The 20,968-nt window shown below is 37.7% G+C and overlaps 1 protein-coding gene and 1 long non-coding RNA gene across 9 annotated transcripts in view; one reads left to right on the forward strand and one right to left on the reverse strand.

Moving 5' to 3' along the window:
• The window catches only part of LOC149034675 (uncharacterized), a 181,730-nt gene extending 179,991 nt beyond the window's left edge, over nucleotides 1-1,739 (forward strand). For all 8 annotated transcript variants that reach the window (XR_016183070.1, XR_016183071.1, XR_016183073.1 and 5 more), the window contains one exon: nucleotides 122-1,739. This is a non-coding gene — a long non-coding RNA (uncharacterized LOC149034675). The remainder of the gene's footprint in view (nucleotides 1-121) is intronic.
• A 5,838-nt stretch (nucleotides 1,740-7,577) lies between these two features.
• LOC149034684 (uncharacterized) lies at nucleotides 7,578-20,527 on the reverse strand. Its single transcript, XM_089194456.1, has 5 exons — nucleotides 20,395-20,527; nucleotides 19,239-19,400; nucleotides 18,901-18,978; nucleotides 12,909-12,976; nucleotides 7,578-11,715 (listed from the first exon to the last, which is right to left on the reverse strand). The coding sequence occupies exons 1-5, from the start codon at nucleotides 20,489-20,491 to the stop codon at nucleotides 7,756-7,758; spliced, it is 4,365 nt and encodes a 1,454-aa protein (XP_089050582.1). The 5' UTR covers nucleotides 20,492-20,527; the 3' UTR covers nucleotides 7,578-7,755.
• Between the last annotated feature and the right edge of the window lie 441 nt (nucleotides 20,528-20,968).

Genomic DNA, 20,968 nt, shown 5'->3' on the forward strand with positions numbered 1-20,968 from the left:
TATTGTTATGATTATTATTATTTAATATTATTATTATTATTATTGTATACTATACAAAGATGTTCTTGTAACATGTTAAGTAGTTTAGGGGAATATCATTATTATTTTCATTATTTTATAGTATGCAGAGATGTTCTGCCATCATTATGAAATGTGGAGAGACTGGAAATGGAGGCAACTTGAGGAGAAATACTTTTTTTGATTTTAAACAAAATCTGTAAGGCAAGCTATTTGGCACAGTGTAATACTAATAATTAACCCTTTCACTCCCAAGATCTAATTAGTAATTCTCCTCACTATCTGCCACACAATTCTTATTGATGTTAGTTCAGAGAATTTGGTATTGGATCAACTAATAATCCCATAATTGATTTTCTTCTCTATTCTCATTACCTGCCTGCTTGATATTGTATTGATATTGTAAGGAGAAATTCTCTCTTGGTCACTTGTGGGAGTGAAAGGGTTAAACACCTAATGGGTCATGTGTTCACTTGAACAGTTTTGACTGGGTTTTGAAGCATGCTTAATTCAAGTTATATCCAAAATTCCCCTGCTCTAAATTGTGAATAGTACCTAGACATGGCCATCAATATGTTAAGCATGTTCACACCAGACCCATGAATTTGTCTACAAAACCTCCTTTGGAATTGTTTGGTTCCAGAGTTTCACATCAAGTGCATTTCCAGAGCAGTAACATGTTAAAAAAAATACAAACATTTAAATTGCGAAGAATTTATTTAAAACCTTGACATTTACAGCAACCCATATAAAAAAGAAATCTTACCAACAATTACAAATGAATGGGTGAATAAAATAGCCTTGACTCCTCAATCTGGTGTCAACTGCTTTATTTTATTCCAAAGTATATAAGGGTAAATTGGAAGGGCAGAAAGAGTTACTTTCTATAATCAGTGAAATAGTATTGAACAATTAGAGCCAAATAGTTGCAAGTAAATAAAAGATAGAATGGATTTATTGTATATTAGTGCACTGTGGTCTACTTTATATTTCACAAATTCCGAAAAATCACTATTTCACCTGAAGTTATTTGCTTGAATCATTTGTACTGAAGATGTTGACCATAGAAGTGTTGCATGCTCAAGTACAACTGGAGGAGTTCTTTTTTTTTTTTTAACTATCCATTTTTTTTCGTTACATGAGCAATTTAGGCTTGAATTTTGAGTGAGATTAATTATGGTTTGCTAGTGCACCTGGTAATTAGAAAAAATATTAAACGCTAATCACTCCTGCCTGAATGACACAAAAAAGTGTTTATTTGTTCCATACACCTACAGTGTATCCTACTTATCAAGAGAATTTGTCAACAAAGGACATCATACAGTAGCAGGATAAAGGTAACCAAAATTTACATGAAACATTTAGAAAGGAACAACTAGAGTGATTTTAATAAACCCATGAAACAGTATGTATGACACCAGCATGCATGTTTGATTGTTGGATCACCCCGTATTGTGTATGGAAAACATGACATAAACCAAAAATGTTTGTAATGCACAGTAGTTTATGACCATTATTTCACTGGTTGGATAAAATCACTCTTTATCTTCATCTACAATATCTTGTTGAGAAATAAACTGTGACAAAGCTTTGACTTAGCATTAGCATGAATAATAGTTATTGCTCAATTGTCGTTCGTGATGCATGTTAATAATGACAAGAAAGTAATGCTTGTTAATATTGTCATCTGTTGAAAATTTGATTAAATCTGAATTACCTGAGTTTGGTTTTCTTTTCTTTTCTCGTATAAGCATCCCACTTTTTGGTTAGATGTCTATCTTGAATGAGATCCTTTTGGAATGGCTTCTTTTGCACTCAACCCTTCAATTATTCTGTTACGATGTTTTATCTAACGGTGCATAGTACCCGTAGGCCTCTGCGTAGATGTTCACTTTGCTTGTCAAGCAAAGATAAATCAATAGTTTGCCGTCGATATATGCACATGCATCTGCGTATACAGCGACTTCTGGGAAAATTTCCCATTGCCTGAAAACATTTTTAACGCTAAATTGACTTAAATTCCAAGGGCGTGGGTAATATATGCAGACCCTTCTCAACAATCAGAACATCACAGTGGTGAAACATAACACCAATTTATTATTTTTGCGCTTGATGCGCGCGCTTTGCTTATGTTTAATTACGATAAGCCATCTCGTATTTTTTCTGAAAACAGGCTAAATTGTGTCCATTCATCTTAAAATTGGAATAAAATATAACTCGGGACATCCCTGATTTTCCGTTTTTTTCTAATTAATTCCAGAAAAACGGAGTAAATTCTGAGAATTCATCCCAAAAGTGGAATAAATTTTAAGTTTCCATATCCAATCTTAAACCCGATCCTCTATTTTTATTTCAATGAATTCCAGAAAAACTGACGGGGTAAGTTATGAGAATTCATACCGTAAGTGGAACATATCCTAAGTTGTCATATCCAATCTTTACCCCGATTTTCCATTTCCTAATGAATTCATTCCAGAAAAAGAGGGTAAGTTATGAGAATTCATACCGTAAGTGGAACATATCCTAAGTTGTCATATCCAATCTTCTTTACCCTGATTTTCCATTTCCTAACGAATTAATTCCAGAAAAAGAGGGTAAACTCTGAGAATTCATGCTACAGGTGGATAATACCCGAAGTTTCCAAATGCCATCTTTGCTCCAATTTTCATTTTTTAGTGAATTCTGGAGAACCGAGGTAAATTCTTAGAATTCATCCCACAAGTGTAATATAACCTACGTTGTCGTGTCAAATATTTCCTGATTTTCCTTTTTTTTAAATGAATTAAATCCAGAAAAACAGGGAAAATCTGAGAATTCATGCTACAAGTGGATAATATCCGTAGTTCCCATATGCCATCTATACCCCCGATTTTCCATTTCTGTTTTTCAGCAGTGAATTCTACGATTAGCGCGAATCGTTAGCCCCCCAAAATAAAGCAGTACGCAATAACTTAATATGTATTTAGGTGTTTTTTATAACGCCCGCTTTCAGTTATTATTATAAAATAATTCAAATAGTACGCGCGCTCCGATTGGCCATAAAACCATTTTAGATGAGCGTATGTAAACACGGTTTTCGTTCCTCTTTCATTAGTTATTTTATAAAAGAAATGTAAAATGGTTTCCGTGTTTACATCGCCTGATGTAAACACTTGGGAGGTTGGGAGAACACTCGATAAGCTGGAAACCACTCTGCTTCACGACGTGGTTTCCCACGCTTATCTCGTGTTCTCCCAATCTCCCGCGTGTTTACATCAGGCTATGTAAACACGGAAACCATTTTGCATTTCTTCATTAACTTCCATGGAAATTCAAAACTTAGGCACACCAATGTGCTATATAATATACTGTTCCTCTTTAACTGTAATCACTCCGTAAAGAAGTTTCAATTAGAGACGAAACGCGTCCGAGATAAACGAGAAACTTACAACTACAAGAAGTGTTTCTTTGTGCGGCTGGCTTGTCTTAGTTAAAAATAAAAGATAGGAAAAATTACAAATTTTAAGAAAAGTGTTTTGGTGAATTCTAGAAAAGCGGGGTAAATTCTGAGAATTCGTCCTACAAGTGAGATAGATCCTAGGGTGCCAAATGCAATCTTTAACCCGATTTTCCATTTTTTTTGCAATGAATTCTAGAAAAACGGGATGAATTTTGAGAATTCGGCCCGCAAGTGGCTAACACGCTAAGTTCCCATATGCCATCTTTACTCCGATTTTCCTTTTTTTTAAACAAATTCTAGAAAAACGGAGTAAAATCTAAGAATGCATCCTCCAAATGGAATAGATCCCAAGTTACCATATCCAATCTTCAACCCGATTTTCCATTTTTTTTTCAATGAATTCTAGAGAAACGGGATTAATTCTGCAAATTCATCCACAAGTGGCTAACACGCTAAGTTCCCATATGCCATCTTTACCCCGATTTTCCATTTGATCAGTGATCAATTCGAGAAAAACGGGGTAAATTCTGAGCATTCATGTTACAAGGGAATAATACCCGAAGTTCCCATATGCTATCTTTACCCAGATTTTCCTTTTTTTTTCAGTGAATTTGACAAAACTTCGAATTCATCCGCAAGTGGCTAACACGCTAAGTTCCCACACGCCATCTTTACCCAGATTTTCCATTTGATCAGCGAATTCTAGAAAAACGGGGTAAATTCATCCTTTAGGTGGAATATATCCTACTGACTTGCCATAGCCATCTTTACCACGATTTTCGATTTGATCATTGTGTGAATTTGTCGTAAACGGGGTAAATTAAGACAAATCCACCCAAAAGTGCAATAAATCCAACGATAACTTAGAAACAGTACTGAAAAAAGAACAGCTAAAATCAGTGGAACCGCAATAAAATCACATCACAATCTACTACTTCAAATTTTTACGGAGGGCTCGGTGCGATATAGCAAAAACCTACAATATTCAAAATAAACAACTGAAGGCCAACTTCTGTGATTGAAGGAAGACTTCGTGACGCAGACAAATTAACACAACTTTGACCTCTCCGTCGATCTCACCTCCGGCAGATCAGCGAAGCGTCAAAAATATATAATTTTATGCCGACGAACCATAATCTATGATCTTCAACTATTAAAGAAAATAAAACAATTGTGATATGACGCCACATTGTGCTTTTGTCTCAGCTTGTGGGTAAAATGTTGTCAGTGGAGTCGCAAGTCGAACAATGAAGACAGTAAATAAAGCAAGACTGCAAATAAAGCGTGAACAATAAGGCATCCTTTGGTCGAAAGTCGCTTTGTTATTTACGTAGCTCAGTAGTTATTCTTCCACGTTTAGGTTATAACAACGATGCCATCACACGGCGCTAACGAAGGAACGATAGAACTTCAAAGAAAATAATGTGAGAGGCCAATGATCCGGTTCGCAATGATCATGCGAACAGCATATTTTCTTGAGATCAGTTACCGGAAAATACTGGTCAAATTTTCCACTTATCCCGACCCCCCTTGAATGAGTACTTTTGTTTGAAAACATTACTACAACGAAGTCTCTTAACCAGTCCCGAGCCGCGTGTCGCTCGATAGATCACAGGATATGATTGGCACAGAGCAAGCACTGGCACCCTGCGGACTAGGAATCAATCGAAAGGAAAACTGAGATTTCACTAGAGATGACTTTAAGAGGACACCATCGTAAAGTGGTCACAATAAACATAATAACAACTACTCTGGGAGAGTAACGAGGTATATGAGTTGTAAGAAGCCACACGTTGCGCGAAGATTGAGACGAATGAAAATTGAAACAGACAAGGAGATAGTCGCGTCCTATGAAGGGCGTAGAAGAATAGAGTTGAGGATAAAAGAGGTGCGCGTAAAGATGGGAATAAAGGAAAATTGCAATGAAAAAAAAGGAAGGAACCAGAGGAAGGAGAAAACTAAAGGGATGCGCAAACGTGAAAAGGTGTAAAAACTTGTGTGAGGAAAAAGATAAAAAAAAGGCGCACACATGTAACAGTATGAACACGTCCGTCGGCGCTCAAAACCGTGTGGCAATACGGAGAACGATAGACAGTGAAAGAGATACAATCGAAGAGATGACGCGCTTTTGTTAAGTGGGTGGGAGTTTGAAACATGGAATGTTAGTACACTATTAGCTGCACACATTATCAACTTGGTGCGCGGGTCAAAACAAGCATTGAAGTCCCCATAGGATCTGCTTTCTCTACATCTTACGTGCATCCTAAGAACATGGAGACAGACACTGTAAATAAACGCAGTTTTTGTATTTTATACACTCTATATTTCTCTTACACAAAGAAGTAAAAAAATAAGCACAATAGAAACTGCATTAAATCGTTCAAGGCATTAAGTAAAATACGCGCTAAACGGAGACGCTAAAATGAACCCATTTACTCCCAAGACTGATCATAATTTAAATTCTCCTCACGGTATTAATACACCGACAAACATGGTGTCAATAACAATTGGAGAAAATCCAAACTGGAGGATAATCTTTTACTAGAAACGTAATGTTACATCGAATTCTCGGAACAAGCGACAGCAAAGAGAAACACATTCTTATCAGTTGGGAGAATTTTTCTTCAGAACTTGGGAGTTCGTGAGTTAATTAATACAAACTAAGGTAAATGAACAATTATCTTCAACTTAAAATAAAAATAGCTTCAAAACACTTCGCACGAGATACACTGACATTATACAAACCATGTTTAGTTGAAACTGTCCCAGCATGTCTTTAAAACCCAAGTTACATTGAACCAAGTGTGAGGTTAACTATTACATTTTATACCAGCATTTACCAATGGTAAATACAATAATCTGCAAAACTAAGATTTATTTTACAAAGCTTTCTTCTAAAACAGCATTGATAAAGTCTATCTTAAAACTTTTGACTACATAACGGGTTCTAATTACAAAGTGTGCTCTAAATACCTAACTATAAATTCTTAAACCTAACAAAGATATTATCAGACATCTTCAAATCATGCTAAGGTACATTTAAAGCGATGAAAATTTTTGAAGAGGTGATTTTCAACAATTAGAAGTTTTATCCTGAAGCCCTGAACCTTTTCAACTACGCACTAGGTTTACATTAATTAATGAGCCTTTTTACCAAAATAATTCCCATTGAGGACTACATGGCTGACGTTAACCGCTTCTCTCATTTATGAGCGTAAATATTGTCCTACTAGAAACAACAAATTCCATGTCACATACATTAAAAGTCACATCTATGGAAACTTTAATTATAGTGAACTCTGCGTCCCTCTTTCTTAGTTTAGATTACATGGACAATTTTTAGCCTCTCTGTCGTCGTTCTTTAAAACGAACGGATCAGTGTTTGGTAAAACGGACAAAAATTGGCCAGACTCGTTTGATTGAAAGCAGGGTTGTAGCCAGCTTTTTGAATAATTGTAAACCTCTTCCCTCACAAATTTCAATTTTTGTTTCAACATTTGCAAGAGTCATAGTATCTTTTAGTAAAAGTCAAGCGGGCAGAAAACAATTGTAAGTCGGGCCTACGGGACTAGAGGCTGGCTACACCCCTAAAAGTAGGTGTAATGTCTTTAACATGTGGTTAGTAAATTTAATAACATCATCTCTGATGTTTACTTCTTCAAATTAAGCTTATAATGGCAATCTTGGCACTGACAGAATTAGATTGCATTAAAATGGATTGAGTTGAAAATGGCAATCAATTTTTTGGTAAATATGAAGGTAAATTGTAACAAAGTAATGTATGATGTAGAAAACGGTCTAAGATCAATTCACATATTCAATTCAATCAAAGTTTTGGAAATTAAAATTTGCCAACTTTTGCAAATGACGAATTGTTTCTTTGCTTATCAAAAGCTTAGAGCATAAAGGTAATTAAAATCCGGTGGAAAAGCCCCTGGTTGGGTAAAAGAAATAACCTTTAAATTATTTTCCATACAACTGATTGTAATACAGGAACAGAGCTGAGTGACATGTTGGTGGAAATGGAAACCTCGTTCATAACAGAGGCCTTGTTGCATTTCGTTCTCTTCGCAAGCATTTAAATTTGTTAAGGTAACAAAAAATGACAATTCCACTGATCAAAATATAATGAAATAGACTGGTTTATTTCTTCACCACAGTAAAGTTGCACATCTCAAGTTCCATTTAACAAAAAAAATAAAAAGTAAAGAAAAATAGCCAAAAATTGTTTAAAATAGAGAAACACTTAAACCTTCCAAGTTCCTACTTCATTCTTTTGAGATGAAAAAAACATTTCCTCATTTATTTGATTTTCTATTCAAATTTTCTCTTTCCTTTGCCATCAGGTCAAACGTGAGGTCATCTCCAATCAGCAAAAAGGGCGCCCAGTATTTGATTTCGTGGAACTCATCTGATTCTCTGAGGCTTTTCATGGCCAGATTCAGTGACTTGCTTGTTGGTTTACCTTCTGCAAGGTGTTGATAAAAGCATTTCATGAACTGGAGAGTAGCCTCGTCATCAATCGCCCACAGGGACACCACAACAGACCGAGCACCAGCCCCCATAAAAGCGCGCGCAATGCCAACCACACCTTCAGCCTTGATCTCGCCCCGACCACTGTGGCAGCAACTGAGCACAACAAGTTTGGCGTGAAGTTGAACATTCAACACATCTCGAATCGTTAAAATGTAATCCTCCTTCTCCGTAGGCACAGTAGATATTCGGTCTAGGTCAGGTGTAAGAGCAATTTCGCCAGTTTCCGGACATCCGTGTGCCGCAAAGTGAACTAAGGAAACGGAACTGAGTCTTTTCAACACCTCACGTTTCGTGGCTTGTCTGCCAGTGATTGGAGTGATATTCAGAATTTTTCCGATCATTTCTACTTCTTCTTTAGCATACGTAAGCTGCTCGAGGACTTTCTCTCCCTCGCTGTTAGTAACCGCGGATACCCACGGATCTCCTACAAGTAACGCACCACTGCTTTTGTGATAATCATCTGGGCAATCGGCAATGAGTCTAAGACTTGTTAAAGATGGAGCGACTCGGATTGTGAACGATTCAGACAGGTATTTAGAATTACCATCCTTCAATGCAGCGTAAGGAGCGATCCACAGGGGTCCATCAGGAATAATGATTAGGTCATCCCCTTCAATCAAGTCAGCCACTGGCTTCATAACGATATCATACAAAGTGCTCAAGCATCCGTCTTGTTGGATGTGAGGTTGAGGATTGGCTTCTTTGGTTTTCTCATCCACTTTTGAACGGCCCTCCCTCAAAGCATCTAAAGATCGATTCTCGCATCTCACATTAGAACGAACACCAAGTTGTGTATAGACACCGAGCATGAACGACTCAAAGGACTGGCTAGATCCACTATTCTCTAAAACAAAACCTTTGAGTTTACTTTGTCTTAACTGAACTTGTTTTCCTTCGGACACAACCCAAAGATTGACGTCAGCTTTGTCCACTGCCTGAAAGACGGTGTTTGATGGAACGCTTTTTAAAACTTTTGAAAAACGTTTCATCCAAATCGATGTAGACTTAGCAGTGACTGCTAAATCTTCATCACCTGCCTTGTGCTGACTTGCTTCACCACAAAAACTGGATTCCATAAGGTCGGACAGAGCTTGAGCTCGTCCTTTCTCAGCAACAAATAAGGCTTCATCTATATTACCTTGTTCTACGAGAACTCTCCACAAACCCGTATACGCCATTTGATACTGATTTCGAAAGTTAACTTTCCACTCATCTTCAGATTTTAGAAGTACTCTCAAGGAATTGAATAAGTTCATGCTAGCTTGGTAATGTTCAACGGCTTTTGGCAGTCCACCTTGCAACTCAAAAACGCATCCTAATGAACAGTAGGCCATTGCCTCCAAGGATTTGTCTCCTACTTCTTTAGCTATTTTAAGACTTAGGTTGTGGTACTCTATGGCTTTTTTGAAATCACCCACACGGCCATAAGCATTACCAAGATTGGAATAAGCGTTACCCTCCCCATGCTTGTCTCCTACTTCTTTAGCTATTTTAAGATTTAGGTTGTGGTACTCTATGGCTTTTTTGAAATCACCCAGACGGTGATAAGCATTGCCAAGATTGCCATAAGCGTTACCCTCCCCATGCTCGTCTCCTACTTCTTTAGCTATTTTAAGATGTAGGTTGTGGTACTCTATGGCTTTTTTGAAATCACCCAGACTAAAATAAGCATTGCCAAGATTGCCATAAGCGTTACCCTCCCCGTGCTTGTCTCCTACTTCTTTAGCTATTTTAAGATCTAGGTTGTGGTACTCTATGGCTTTTTTGAAATCACCCAGACTCTTATAAGCAATGCCAAGATTGCCGTAAGCAACACCCTCCCCATGCTTGTCTCCTACTTCTTTAGCTATTTTAAGATGTAGGTTGTGGTACTCTATGGCTTTTTTGAAATCACCCAGACTCTGATAAGCATTGCCAAGATTGCCATAAGCGCTACCCTCCCCGTGCTTGTCTCCTACTTCTTTAGCTATTTTAAGATGTAGGTTGTGGTACTCTATGGCTTTTTTGAAATCACCCAGACGGTCATAAGCATTGCCAAGATTGCCATAAGCAACACCCTCCCCATGCTTGTCTCCTACTTCTTTAGCTATTTTAAGATGTAGGTTGTGGTACTCTATGGCTTTTTTGAAATCACCCAGACGGTCATAAGCATTGCCAAGATTGCCATAAGCGTTACCCTCCCCATGCTTGTCTCCTACTTCTTTAGCTATTTTAAGATGTAGGTTGTGGTACTCTATGGCTTTTTTGAAATCACCCAGACTCCTATAAGCAATGCCAAGATTGCCATAAGAACCACCCTCCCCATGCTTGTCTCCTACTTCTTTAGCTATTTTAAGATGTAGGTTGTGGTACTCTATGGCTTTTTTGAAATCACCCAGACGGTGATAAGCAATGCCAAGATTGCCATAAGAACCACCCTCCCCATGCTTGTCTCCTACTTCTTTAGCTATTTTAAGATGTAGGTTGTGGTACTCTATGGCTTTTTTGAAATCACCCAGACTCTGATAAGCATTGCCAAGATTGCCATAAGCGCTACCCTCCCCGTGCTTGTCTCCTACTTCTTTAGCTATTTTAAGATGTAGGTTGTGGTACTCTATGGCTTTTTTGAAATCACCCAGACTAAAATAAGCATTGCCAAGATTGCCATAAGCAACACCCTCCCCATGCTTGTCTCCTACTTCTTTAGCTATTTTAAGATGTAGGTTGTGGTACTCTATGGCTTTTTTGAAATCACCCAGACGGTCATAAGCATTGCCAAGATTGCCATAAGCGTTACCCTCCCCATGCTTGTCTCCTACTTCTTTAGCTATTTTAAGATGTAGGTTGTGGTACTCTATGGCTTTTTTGAAATCACCCAGACTCCTATAAGCAATGCCAAGATTGCCATAAGAACCACCCTCCCCATGCTTGTCTCCTACTTCTTTAGCTATTTTAAGATGTAGGTTGTGGTACTCTATGGCTTTTTTGAAATCACCCAGACTCTTATAAGCAATGCCAAGATTGCCATAAGAACCACCCTCCCCATGCTTGTCTCCTACTTCTTTAGCTATTTTAAGATGTAGGTTGTGGTACTCTATGGCTTTTTTGAAATCACCCAGACTGTCATAAGCAATGCCAAGATTGCCATAAGGGTTACCCTCCCCATGCTTGTCTCCTACTTCTTTAGCTATTTTAAGATTTAGGTTGTGGTACTCTATGGCTTTTTTGAAATCACCCAGACGGCGATAAGCATTGCCAAGATTGCCATAAGCGTTACCCTCCCCATGCTTGTCTCCTACTTCTTCAACTATTTTAAGACTTAGGTTGTGGTACTCTATGGCTTTTTTGAAATCACCCAGACGGTCATAAGCATTGCCAAGATTGCCATAAGCAACACCCTCCCCATGCTTGTCTCCTACTTCTTTAGCTATTTTAAGATGTAGGTTGTGGTACTCTATGGCTTTTTTGAAATCACCCAGACGGTCATAAGCATTGCCAAGATTGCCATAAGCGTTACCCTCCCCATGCTTGTCTCCTACTTCTTTAGTTTTTTTAAGATATAGGTTGAGGTACTCTATGGCTTCTTCTCCCCGATTATAGAGACCTATGACTTTCTTGACATCACCTGAACTTGCACTACCGTTGTCATGACTAATAGGATCTTTTTCCTCCATGGACTTATCTCCCACCTCACTGACAGACTGAAGTCTTAATGACAACAAGATCCTATTGTTTTTGTCAATCTTTTTTATGTTAAGGGTTAAAAATTTGGAAAAAACAAAAAAATATTATTTTTCTGATCATATTGATTTATGATAGTCCATTTTAACATTTTCGTGCTTGGTTCCCAAGCCTTTGAACAGGAGTGTGGCTAAGGGTGACCTTGTTGTGATAAAAACATTGCTGCTATTTAAAGCAAACTGCTTTGTTATTATCGTTTCTAGATACTGGTCTCTATCACAACAAGGTCATCTTCAGCTTTACTCCAAATCAAAGGCTTGGCAACTAAGTACACAACTATAAAATGGCCCATTAGGAGGGCTTGCATGAAAGATAGATGTTTTATCAACATTCAGTCTTAAAGTCAGTTATGAAGTAAATTTAGATTTCAAAAAATCTTTTTCCAGTGTGCAGCCTAAAAATTTAACGCGAAATATCTAAATTTAATCCAATTTTAGTTTCCAAAAAGTGAGCAGCACTTGCTCAATTTTTAAATTAATATAGCTTTAACATCAGACGAATGTTAACAGCTGTGGAAGAAATGAGTCTACAACACCAATACGTGTCTTTAACTGTGTTTGTCCATAGGAAAGCAGGACGAAAGTTTCCGAGTCTCTAAGTAGTGGAAAAAGGTCAAAGTCAAGAAAATCTGCATATGATATCTAAACATTACCGAGCTTTTTGTTCTGGCTTGTTTTAGAAAGATCATCTACCCACGTACCATGTATAAAATGGATGAATATTAGTCTTTTAACCCTTTAACTCCCATGAGTGACCAAGAGAGAATTTCTCCTTACAATAGCAATACAATATCAATCAGATGAGTGTTGAGAGTAAAAAAAAATATCAATTTGGGGATAATTAGTTGATCCAATGCTGAACTCTTTGAACTAACTTTACAAAAATCGTACGGTTAACAGTAAGGATAATTACAAACTTGGTCTGTGAATTAAAGGGTTATCTAAACTAATGTATCAGTTATTGGCATGGATAGTATAACTAAGTCAAATTGGCTAAAAGGAGTAATATCTTTAATAAGTCATGAGGTAATAACTTTTCCTACGTTTCTTGATAACACACACTTAAAGTATATGAGCTGACAAGTTCCCATCATAATTAATACCCTTCTTTGTATTTTCTCCCTTGAAACATCAAATTATGGAAACTATTTCCATTACATCCACGGTTAAAAATGAAAGATTTCTTCAAAGGATACAGCTAGTCCCTTATCACACCAAGTGATTGCTTCTTCAAATCTCTTCAATTCAACACAAGCAGTGGCTCCTGTAGGCAACAACACAAAGAAGCATACTATTACTGTAGCTCAATTCTGAGAAAAGAAGCTGAAACCATTGAAATCATTACAGACCAGAAGAAAAAAAGACAAAACAAAACAAAACAAAAAAACTAAACGGAAACGAATAAACAGGCCCTATTAGGTTTCAGTTAGATTTATTTAGCTTTAAAGACAACTAAAACTTCCAAGAACATTTAAATTGGGATCAACAACTCCCACAAAAACACTAAGAGTTAGTTAAGTCCTACTGCTTCTTTTTACAACAGCCAGATAGTGACTTAAGAGCGTGTCTACGAGAACACCAGCAGTCGTGCTACGTGCCATCCCACCGATTTCAGTGAAACTTTGCCAATTTAAAGGGTCTACCCCAAAACTAAAAAAAAAAATGGTTTCTGTTTTAGTTTTTCCGGAGGGAGATAGACCCCCCTCCCCCCGTTTTTCTTCGTTTTCACCAAGGAAATCGCTTCAAATAGGTAAAGTGTATGAAGCTCTCACTGCGATGGTATTTAACCGATTACTCTGAGGGTTTGCACACATATTTTTACATCTTCAGTTAATAGGCGGCGCGAGTATCAGTCAGTTTGATCTACGGCTTGTCAATCAATAGAGGCAACTATACGACTGTGTTTTTAGACTTTTCGATTCATCCAAATATTTGACAACTTTGAGGTCAAATATCTCCCGTTGCCAGAAAGCTACGACACTAATCTTAATTACCCTTTATAACCCATCATTTCATCTCTGAAAATCATCGAAAAAATCTTTGGGCACTACCGTATTGTCTTGGATATCTTTTAAAATCTGCGACTGTGACAAGTTTCTCTCAACTACACCTATCACGCAATTCTTGCTCTAGGCGGTCACTTGACAAAATAAACGTACATTTTTTAGCTCTTTATACAAGATGATTGATCAAGAAAGGTAAAAAATGGGAAAACTTTCGGGATTTTTTGTAGGAATGGAAAATTTCACGTTTAGAGAGATGCATGTAGACGAAAAATCAATGGGAAAATCGTAGCGTTTCTTTCTTCAGTCGTATATTACTTTGAAGATTTGCTAAAATCAGGACATAGGGCTCTTCTACAGAACAAAACATTCATTAGCCTATACTTTGATCGTCTATTATTATCATCACACAGTTTACAATAAGGAAACTGTAACAGGAGAGGAGATTTTAAAGTCACATGTCGCCTGCTTGTTGACGTACAAGTTCCCGAGTGTAACAACTTCGGCTTTTCCATACCGCGAATGACGGGAAACTCTGCCCCCCTTATTTGGTGGGAGCCAGTACCAGTAGCCCCATAAATTCATTAACTACGTCATGTTTCCAGAAAATAAGACTGGAAAATGTTTTTTTCCACTTTCCATCATCAAGAAATTCCACGTATAGTATTGTAGTTGTAGTATTTGTGGGGTACTGCGTGACCTTTCATGAGAAGTAAAAATTGTTCATCTTTTTTTTTTTCAAGAAGACACTTCTAGAAAGTTCTTAATCCTTCTGTTATCTTATTTTCCTGTTTTTTGACTTCAAATTTCATTTGCAAAATGAAAATGCGTTTTTATTCGCTATTTATTTCCATTAGAACACGAAACTAGGTCCTGATAAGTTTTTTGTCTCGTGACTCCCAAAAACTGTGTTTGCGACAACATCAATTGAGAAATCAAAGGCAATTACGCCTGAGAAATTCGCTTGTAGCCTAAGGCAACTCCATATAATAAAACGTTCTAAGACCTCTGTAAACTAGAGACATTGGGCGATGTTGAGGAGTGAAATATTTACACTAAATCTGTGACCCTCAAACGGATCACGTACTCGTACATGTAACGTCCGGAAAATGTCACGCATGTATAACACCGTAGGAGCAGCTGGCGTATTCTATCCACTGACTTCAATAGTAAAGAGACAACTTATTTACTATTTGTTTATGAGCAAGCTTATTTACCCTACTTGAAAAAATCCTTGATGAAGTCTACTATTGTCAGACGAAACGCGTGAGAGATAAATACAAGTTTTTACTTTCTCAGTTCGTGCAGTGATGCTCACTAGTTTGTTCCGTCAAAAACGCTTCTAATGTGAAGTCACGTCGACCTCGACAGAAAAATTAAGCTCACCCTGTCATAATCGATGGTTTGATACCGTAAGTACCAATTTAGGTACATCATTGGGCTTTGATCACAATGATAAAAAAAATGTGCGTTTCCTCACGCTTGCCACGTTTATTCTTTGGAAAATTATTTTACTGGAGGGCGATGTCGCTTACCTTGGCGCGTCTTGACTCTGGCCGACGAAAATTACCGAGGTGAACTCCATGAAATTCTAGTCAAATGTTTTAAAAACTTTGTCTACCCTTGATTTGCACGCAGAAAAAAAAGGCAAATTCCGAACGGTATTTCAAAACATTTTATTCATTAGTCAATTTATGAACTGTTTTATGGCAGCCCGAGGAAAAAGCAAAATTGAAACAACCGGCGTATCGGTCAAATGAATTCCAATTTTTTCAACAAGGAGTTGGTAAGTTCATTTTTCTTAGTAAATTTAAGTGGGAGTCATTTTTTTGTGACAGCCGATCAAAGATAGACATCTCTGAAACGTCTCTGAAACTCTTTTTAAAAAGAGTTTACACTTCCAGTAATATTTTCCTCCTTCTCGCAACAGCGCAACAGACATTTTAATCCTTTGTAGTGTAGGCGTATCAGTTCTATTATGTCTTCATAGTGATGCCATATAAGAAATCGAGTGTCTAAAAAGCCCTCAATTCAATCTAACACTCGAATTGATAAAGTCAAGATGGTGCACTTGTCTTGTTCCTTTGCAACTAACTGTAGAACCAAATGTTATTTTTCTCGCGCTGGACAGGGACGGCAACAGCTCATACCTCTAAATTCGTGGGTATACAGCTTAAAAAAAACATTTGAGAGACGTCGGTGTATCCCAAACATGCGTTTCGTCCGAGATGGAGCTTATTCTAGCGCGTATTGGCTTATTTGGAGATTGCGAAGGCCGCGATTTCACGATGTACCTCAAATATCGTGCACCACTTGGTGTGAGATTCAGACCCTCGGGTTCGTAAATGCCAGTATCCTCCTCATAAAAATCGGAGACATAAAGTGAGAGAGAGATGAATCTGCAGATGGCAGAAGAAATCAAAGCTGGTGGCGAGTCTTCCTGGTAACGGCAAGGTGACTGTAAACCTAAATAGAACGCTTACTGTAGCTGCTATCTTAGAGTCGGCAATGAATAAGGAAGAAGGGCAAGAAGAGCGCTTATCTGAACATCAGTTTTCCTTACTGGTGATTTGTGACTGAGATCAACTTTATATCATATGATTGCTAGGGATACGCAGGTACTGTAGAGGCGCTCACATAGATAGAGGTGGGCGATCCTCCCTCTGACTTAAGAACTGCGACAAGTTTATAGCGCAGACCAACTGGCACGGTTTGAAGCACCTCAGGGTCTCACTAGGCTCATCACATTAGAAACCTTCAGCAAACTAATCGTAGAAGCGGGTGGTTATCAGCAACGTGCACAGATTTCTGAACGTGGGTCATCGCGAGAACTATACCCAATCCGTCATAGACGAAACAAGAAAGCGAGATATTCTTGCTAAAAGAAGGGTGTACCAAGACGTTTCAGTCATTGGCTGCCATCCAAATGTACCCTGACAAAGACAAACACAGTGAAGCTGCACAAAAAAATTCCGCCTAGGATAAGATCAAGAGGAAATGTACCAAGACCGGCTTGCCATTCTATAGGGGATGGCTACGTTCAAGGTCGGACCTCAGGTAAAATTTTGACGAACAATCCCTTACTAGCCAAGTGGAATTTGGATGGGCTCTTTGGAAAACACAAAAAACAGCCACCTTTTCTCAGAAAGCAGAGAATTATCTCCTAGATGTGCGATGGACAAGGGAGGAAACTAGTAAGGCAACCGCCTCTAATGTGACTTCCCAAATATCGAGTTTAAGAGACAACACCAGCCAGAAATGTTGTCTCAGACTGACCGGTTGATACAGCAGCAAATCGCTCGATACTTCAGCCGGTTATCTGCCGTAACAAAAATTGCTTTATTGATGAGGCCCCCCTCTGTAAATATGAATGAGGACGGAGAGGCCGATGCCAATGATCTAGCTTCAGAATTCGAAACTGACTGCACAAGGCAGAAGATAAGGAGTGGCCTTGCAAAATTTAGACGAAGACTGCAGGAGAGGGTGCAGCTGCTATTAAGCTAAAAAAAAGACATTTGCATCTCACTTTTCTTTCATACTTGTTGTCTTTGCTCATGAAACCAACTGGCTATGTCTTGGGATTTCATCAAGGGAAATTTGCAGGAAGCCTACTTGTCAAATTACTGCTGGCTCGTTCTTATTTAAAAATTTTACAAGTCACGCAATTAAACGCCGGCAACACTCGATCTAGAGAGATGTAGATTTATATGTAGTAATAGAATGCTTGAAAAAAATATGAAGATATTTTACGATCGAAGCAGGCAAATAATCATAGAGATCTGTAGATTATTCTGAAATTGGTATCTAGCAGAGAGCATGAACAACGCGCTTGAATAATTCCTACGGAGAGTCTTCGGGTCACACAACAGATGTTAGCTTAGCAGAGTTCTGCATGGAAATGTTCGATGGCGGTAAGTGGCAACGACAACACTATTTTAATTTTATTTTCGGAATAGAAGCACAGTTTTTAGTCCGATAGAACTATTGATGCTTGCTCTCGAGCGAGAGCGCAGAATTTCTCGTCTGTAAAAGCCGAAGTTGTAGCACTCTGGAACGTGTAGTAATATCGACCAACACGCAGTATATGACTTTGAAATTTCCTACAATGAGCAATGATGATGATTAATAATCAAATTATAGACTAATGAATGTTTTGTGCCGTAAAGAAGCCATATCTGCTGATTTTTCGTCTACATGCATCTCGAAAGTTTTTCTCGAAAGTTTTTCACATTTCTCACCTTTCTTGATCAATCATCTTGTATAAAGAGCTAAAAAATGTAGGTTTATTTTGTCAAGTGACCGCCTAGAGCAAGAATTGCCTGACAGGTGTCGTTGAGAGAAACTTGTCACAGTCGCAGATTTTAAAAGGTATCCAAGACAAAAATACAGTAGCGCCCAAAGATTTTTTGATGATTTTCAGAGATGAAATGATGGGTTATAAAGGGTAATTAAGATAAGTGTTGCAGCTTTCTGGAAACGGGAGATATTTGACCTCAAAGTTGTCAAATATTTGGATGAATCGAAAAGTCTAAAAACACATTCGTATATTTGCCTCTGTTCATTGACAAGCCGTCGATCAAACTGACTGATACTCGCAACAGACATTAACCAAGGATGTAAAAATATGCGTGCAAATCTTCAAAGTAATCGGTTAAATACCATCACAGTGAGAGCTTCATTCATTTTACCTATTTGAAGCGATTTCCTTGGTGAAAACCAAGAAAAACCGGGGGGTGGTCTATCTCCCCCCGGAAAAAACCAAAACAGAAACCAGTCTGTTTTTTTTAGTTTTGGGGTAGACCCTTTAAACTGGTAAAGTTTCATTGAAATCGGTGAGATGGCATGTAGCACGACTGCCCGGTGCTCTCGTGGACACGCTCTTAACATATCTGACACCTGTGACTCATTGAACTTAAGGAACTAAAATATTCATGCTGAAATTTTGCTTTGCATTCTGCATTGAGATCTTCATCCCGTTCAAAATAATATTCTCATCATGATTAATGGAAAGTAATGGCGTAACAGTCAAGAGCTGGATTCAAATGTACATCAGGGTGGTCTCGACCTCTTAACTAAAGTCAATTGAGACAAGATTGAACTCCATTTAACCTCATTTAACCTTAGAGTGTTGAGTTTTTATTATTATTATTATTGTTATTATTATAGTACAGCTAACATATCTAACCTCTCACAATTGCCTTAAGGAAAGTTGGATTTAACTCAATGGCTGCTTCTGCATCCCTTAGTGAATCCTGGTGATTTCCTGTTATTGAAATAAATATCTCTGATTAGCCATACATGTTGCAAACCAACTACCATTACTATAATTTTGGGAAAAACTTGTGATGCTCATTGATATCTGGGGTAAGAGGTTACTTATTTGTTTATTTGAGAGGCCAAGATAAGATGTAAATTTTTCCGGGCATGCATTCAAAATCATCACCTTTTTCAGAAAACTACTACTGACAACTCAATAGCTTCAAAATAAAAAAAAAATGCATATTAAAGCTCTCATCATCTTACCAAGTTTAGAATGTGCAATTGCCCTGTTGTTGTGCAGTTTGGCCTTCAGTTCTTTGTCATTGCAGTTCATTTTAATTCCTTTGGTATAAAAATGAATAGCATTGATGAAATCTCCTTTCTTGAAGGCCTCATTACCCTCATTCCTATAAACATCAGCTGTGGCTGCAAAGAAAAAATAAAATAATTCGAAAAAAATTAAAAAATGGGTGTCAAAGTCTGTGGTCGTAGTTAATAATTATTCGTGTATAGTCAGAGCTGCCAAGATCCGGAGATTTCAAATCTGCAGATTTTAAATAGTTATGATGATGCTAACAATGTAGGTGACAACATGGGTAAGAATAATGATGAGAATTATAAGCATCACTCAATTCGAGGCAAACCCCTGGAGATGAGAGATTTTGGAGATAGGTTTCCTAAAATTCCTATTCCCTGAGCAAAATTAATAAAATGTTAAAATGCCCCACACAATCTTATGTAAAAGGCGAAATAATTAGCAATTTCACTTTCAACTAATTGATCAAGCTTTAAAAACTAATTGACCAAGCTTTAAAACCTAGACCTTGAAGCCTTATTTCTTCTGAGGCATTTGTTAGCGAAAGTGCACTATCTGCCATAAACACCTCCATATTCAATGATAATGAACACTTGTACTCTACTGGAAATTAGATGTGACAGTTTTTATTCAAATTCCCTAACGCCAGTCAGGCATGGTTAAACCCCCTCCCCCCGCCCACCCTCTTTGGCTTGGATGAAGATCAAATGCCTGTGGCTTGCTCGAGGAGAAAGGAGGGAATGTTGAAGGTTTCAAAGTGATTATGTTTCATTGAAATAGAAAGATGATGATGATGATGATGATGGTACCTATGATGCAAACTTACAATGGATGTTATATGATGATCAAATAAAGTCTTAACTTATTATAACTTTGTGTTATTGCTTTGAACTGTTAGAAAAGAAAATAACAAAGGTTTCTGTGTCATAGATCTTCTCAATGAACAGCATATTGTAATCATAGAAGAGAGTCATGACTGGCCAAATATCCTTTAAAGCGGTCATACTCTGTATATATCCTTTTCCACATCTGCTAGCATCCTTGAAACTGATCCACTAGAAATTGTTCTAACAATTACTGAAGCCGAAGTTGAACCTTGCTCACCTCGTAAAGTGTCCTCGTCAAAATCTGGTGCATTTTCTTTGTCAGGTAAGTCTTCATTTTCACATGGAACTTTAATTGAACTTCTTCCTGTAGCCATAGCAACCGTAAGAAGACTGATGCTTCTTAAAAAGTTGTTCTTTTAAGTCATCCTGGCCTGAAAAAAAGGTGATTGAAAATGGTTGTAAACATCAGCTCAACATATTACCCAGTTGCAAAATAAATATTTTTCCCTTCTGAGAATGGGAGGGATACATAGACACAAAACCAGAAGCCAATTAAGAGCTAATGTCAACATGCATCAGACAAACAGCGGCAAGTCGCCCAAATTCGTTTTCTCTCCTACTTTCATATTTTGTAGCCTAATATGTCCTAATAATTGTGGTGCAGTTTTTTTGTGAAAATATATTTTAGTTTTTGAGAAATGATTTTTTTCGTTCGACCGCTCAAATATGCAAATTTTCACTCTAAATATTACCCGAATTGTGTGACCTCATGTAACGAATTTACTTGACCTCCGGTATTTCTGTCAGCATAATCCTTTGTTTTATCATCTTAACTTAAGCCCCTGAAATTA

Source organism: Pocillopora damicornis, chromosome 14 (genome assembly GCF_964200805.1).
Source record: "Pocillopora damicornis chromosome 14, jaPocDami1.2, whole genome shotgun sequence".
NCBI classification, from domain to species: domain Eukaryota; kingdom Metazoa; phylum Cnidaria; class Anthozoa; order Scleractinia; family Pocilloporidae; genus Pocillopora; species Pocillopora damicornis.

Excerpts from the sequence above, each read along its gene's own strand:
- LOC149034684 (XM_089194456.1), bottom strand. The coding sequence starts at position 20,491 with ATGGCTACAGGAAGAAGTTCAATTAAAGTTCCATGTGAAAATGAAGAC. Across the intron at positions 19,401-20,394 it reads TGACGAGGACACTTTACGAG|CCACAGCTGATGTTTATAGG; the intron begins GTGAGCAAGGTT and ends TTTTCTTTGCAG. Across the intron at positions 11,716-12,908 it reads GGTGTGATAAGGGACTAGCT|ATTGACAAAAACAATAGGAT; the intron begins GTATCCTTTGAA and ends AACATAAAAAAG.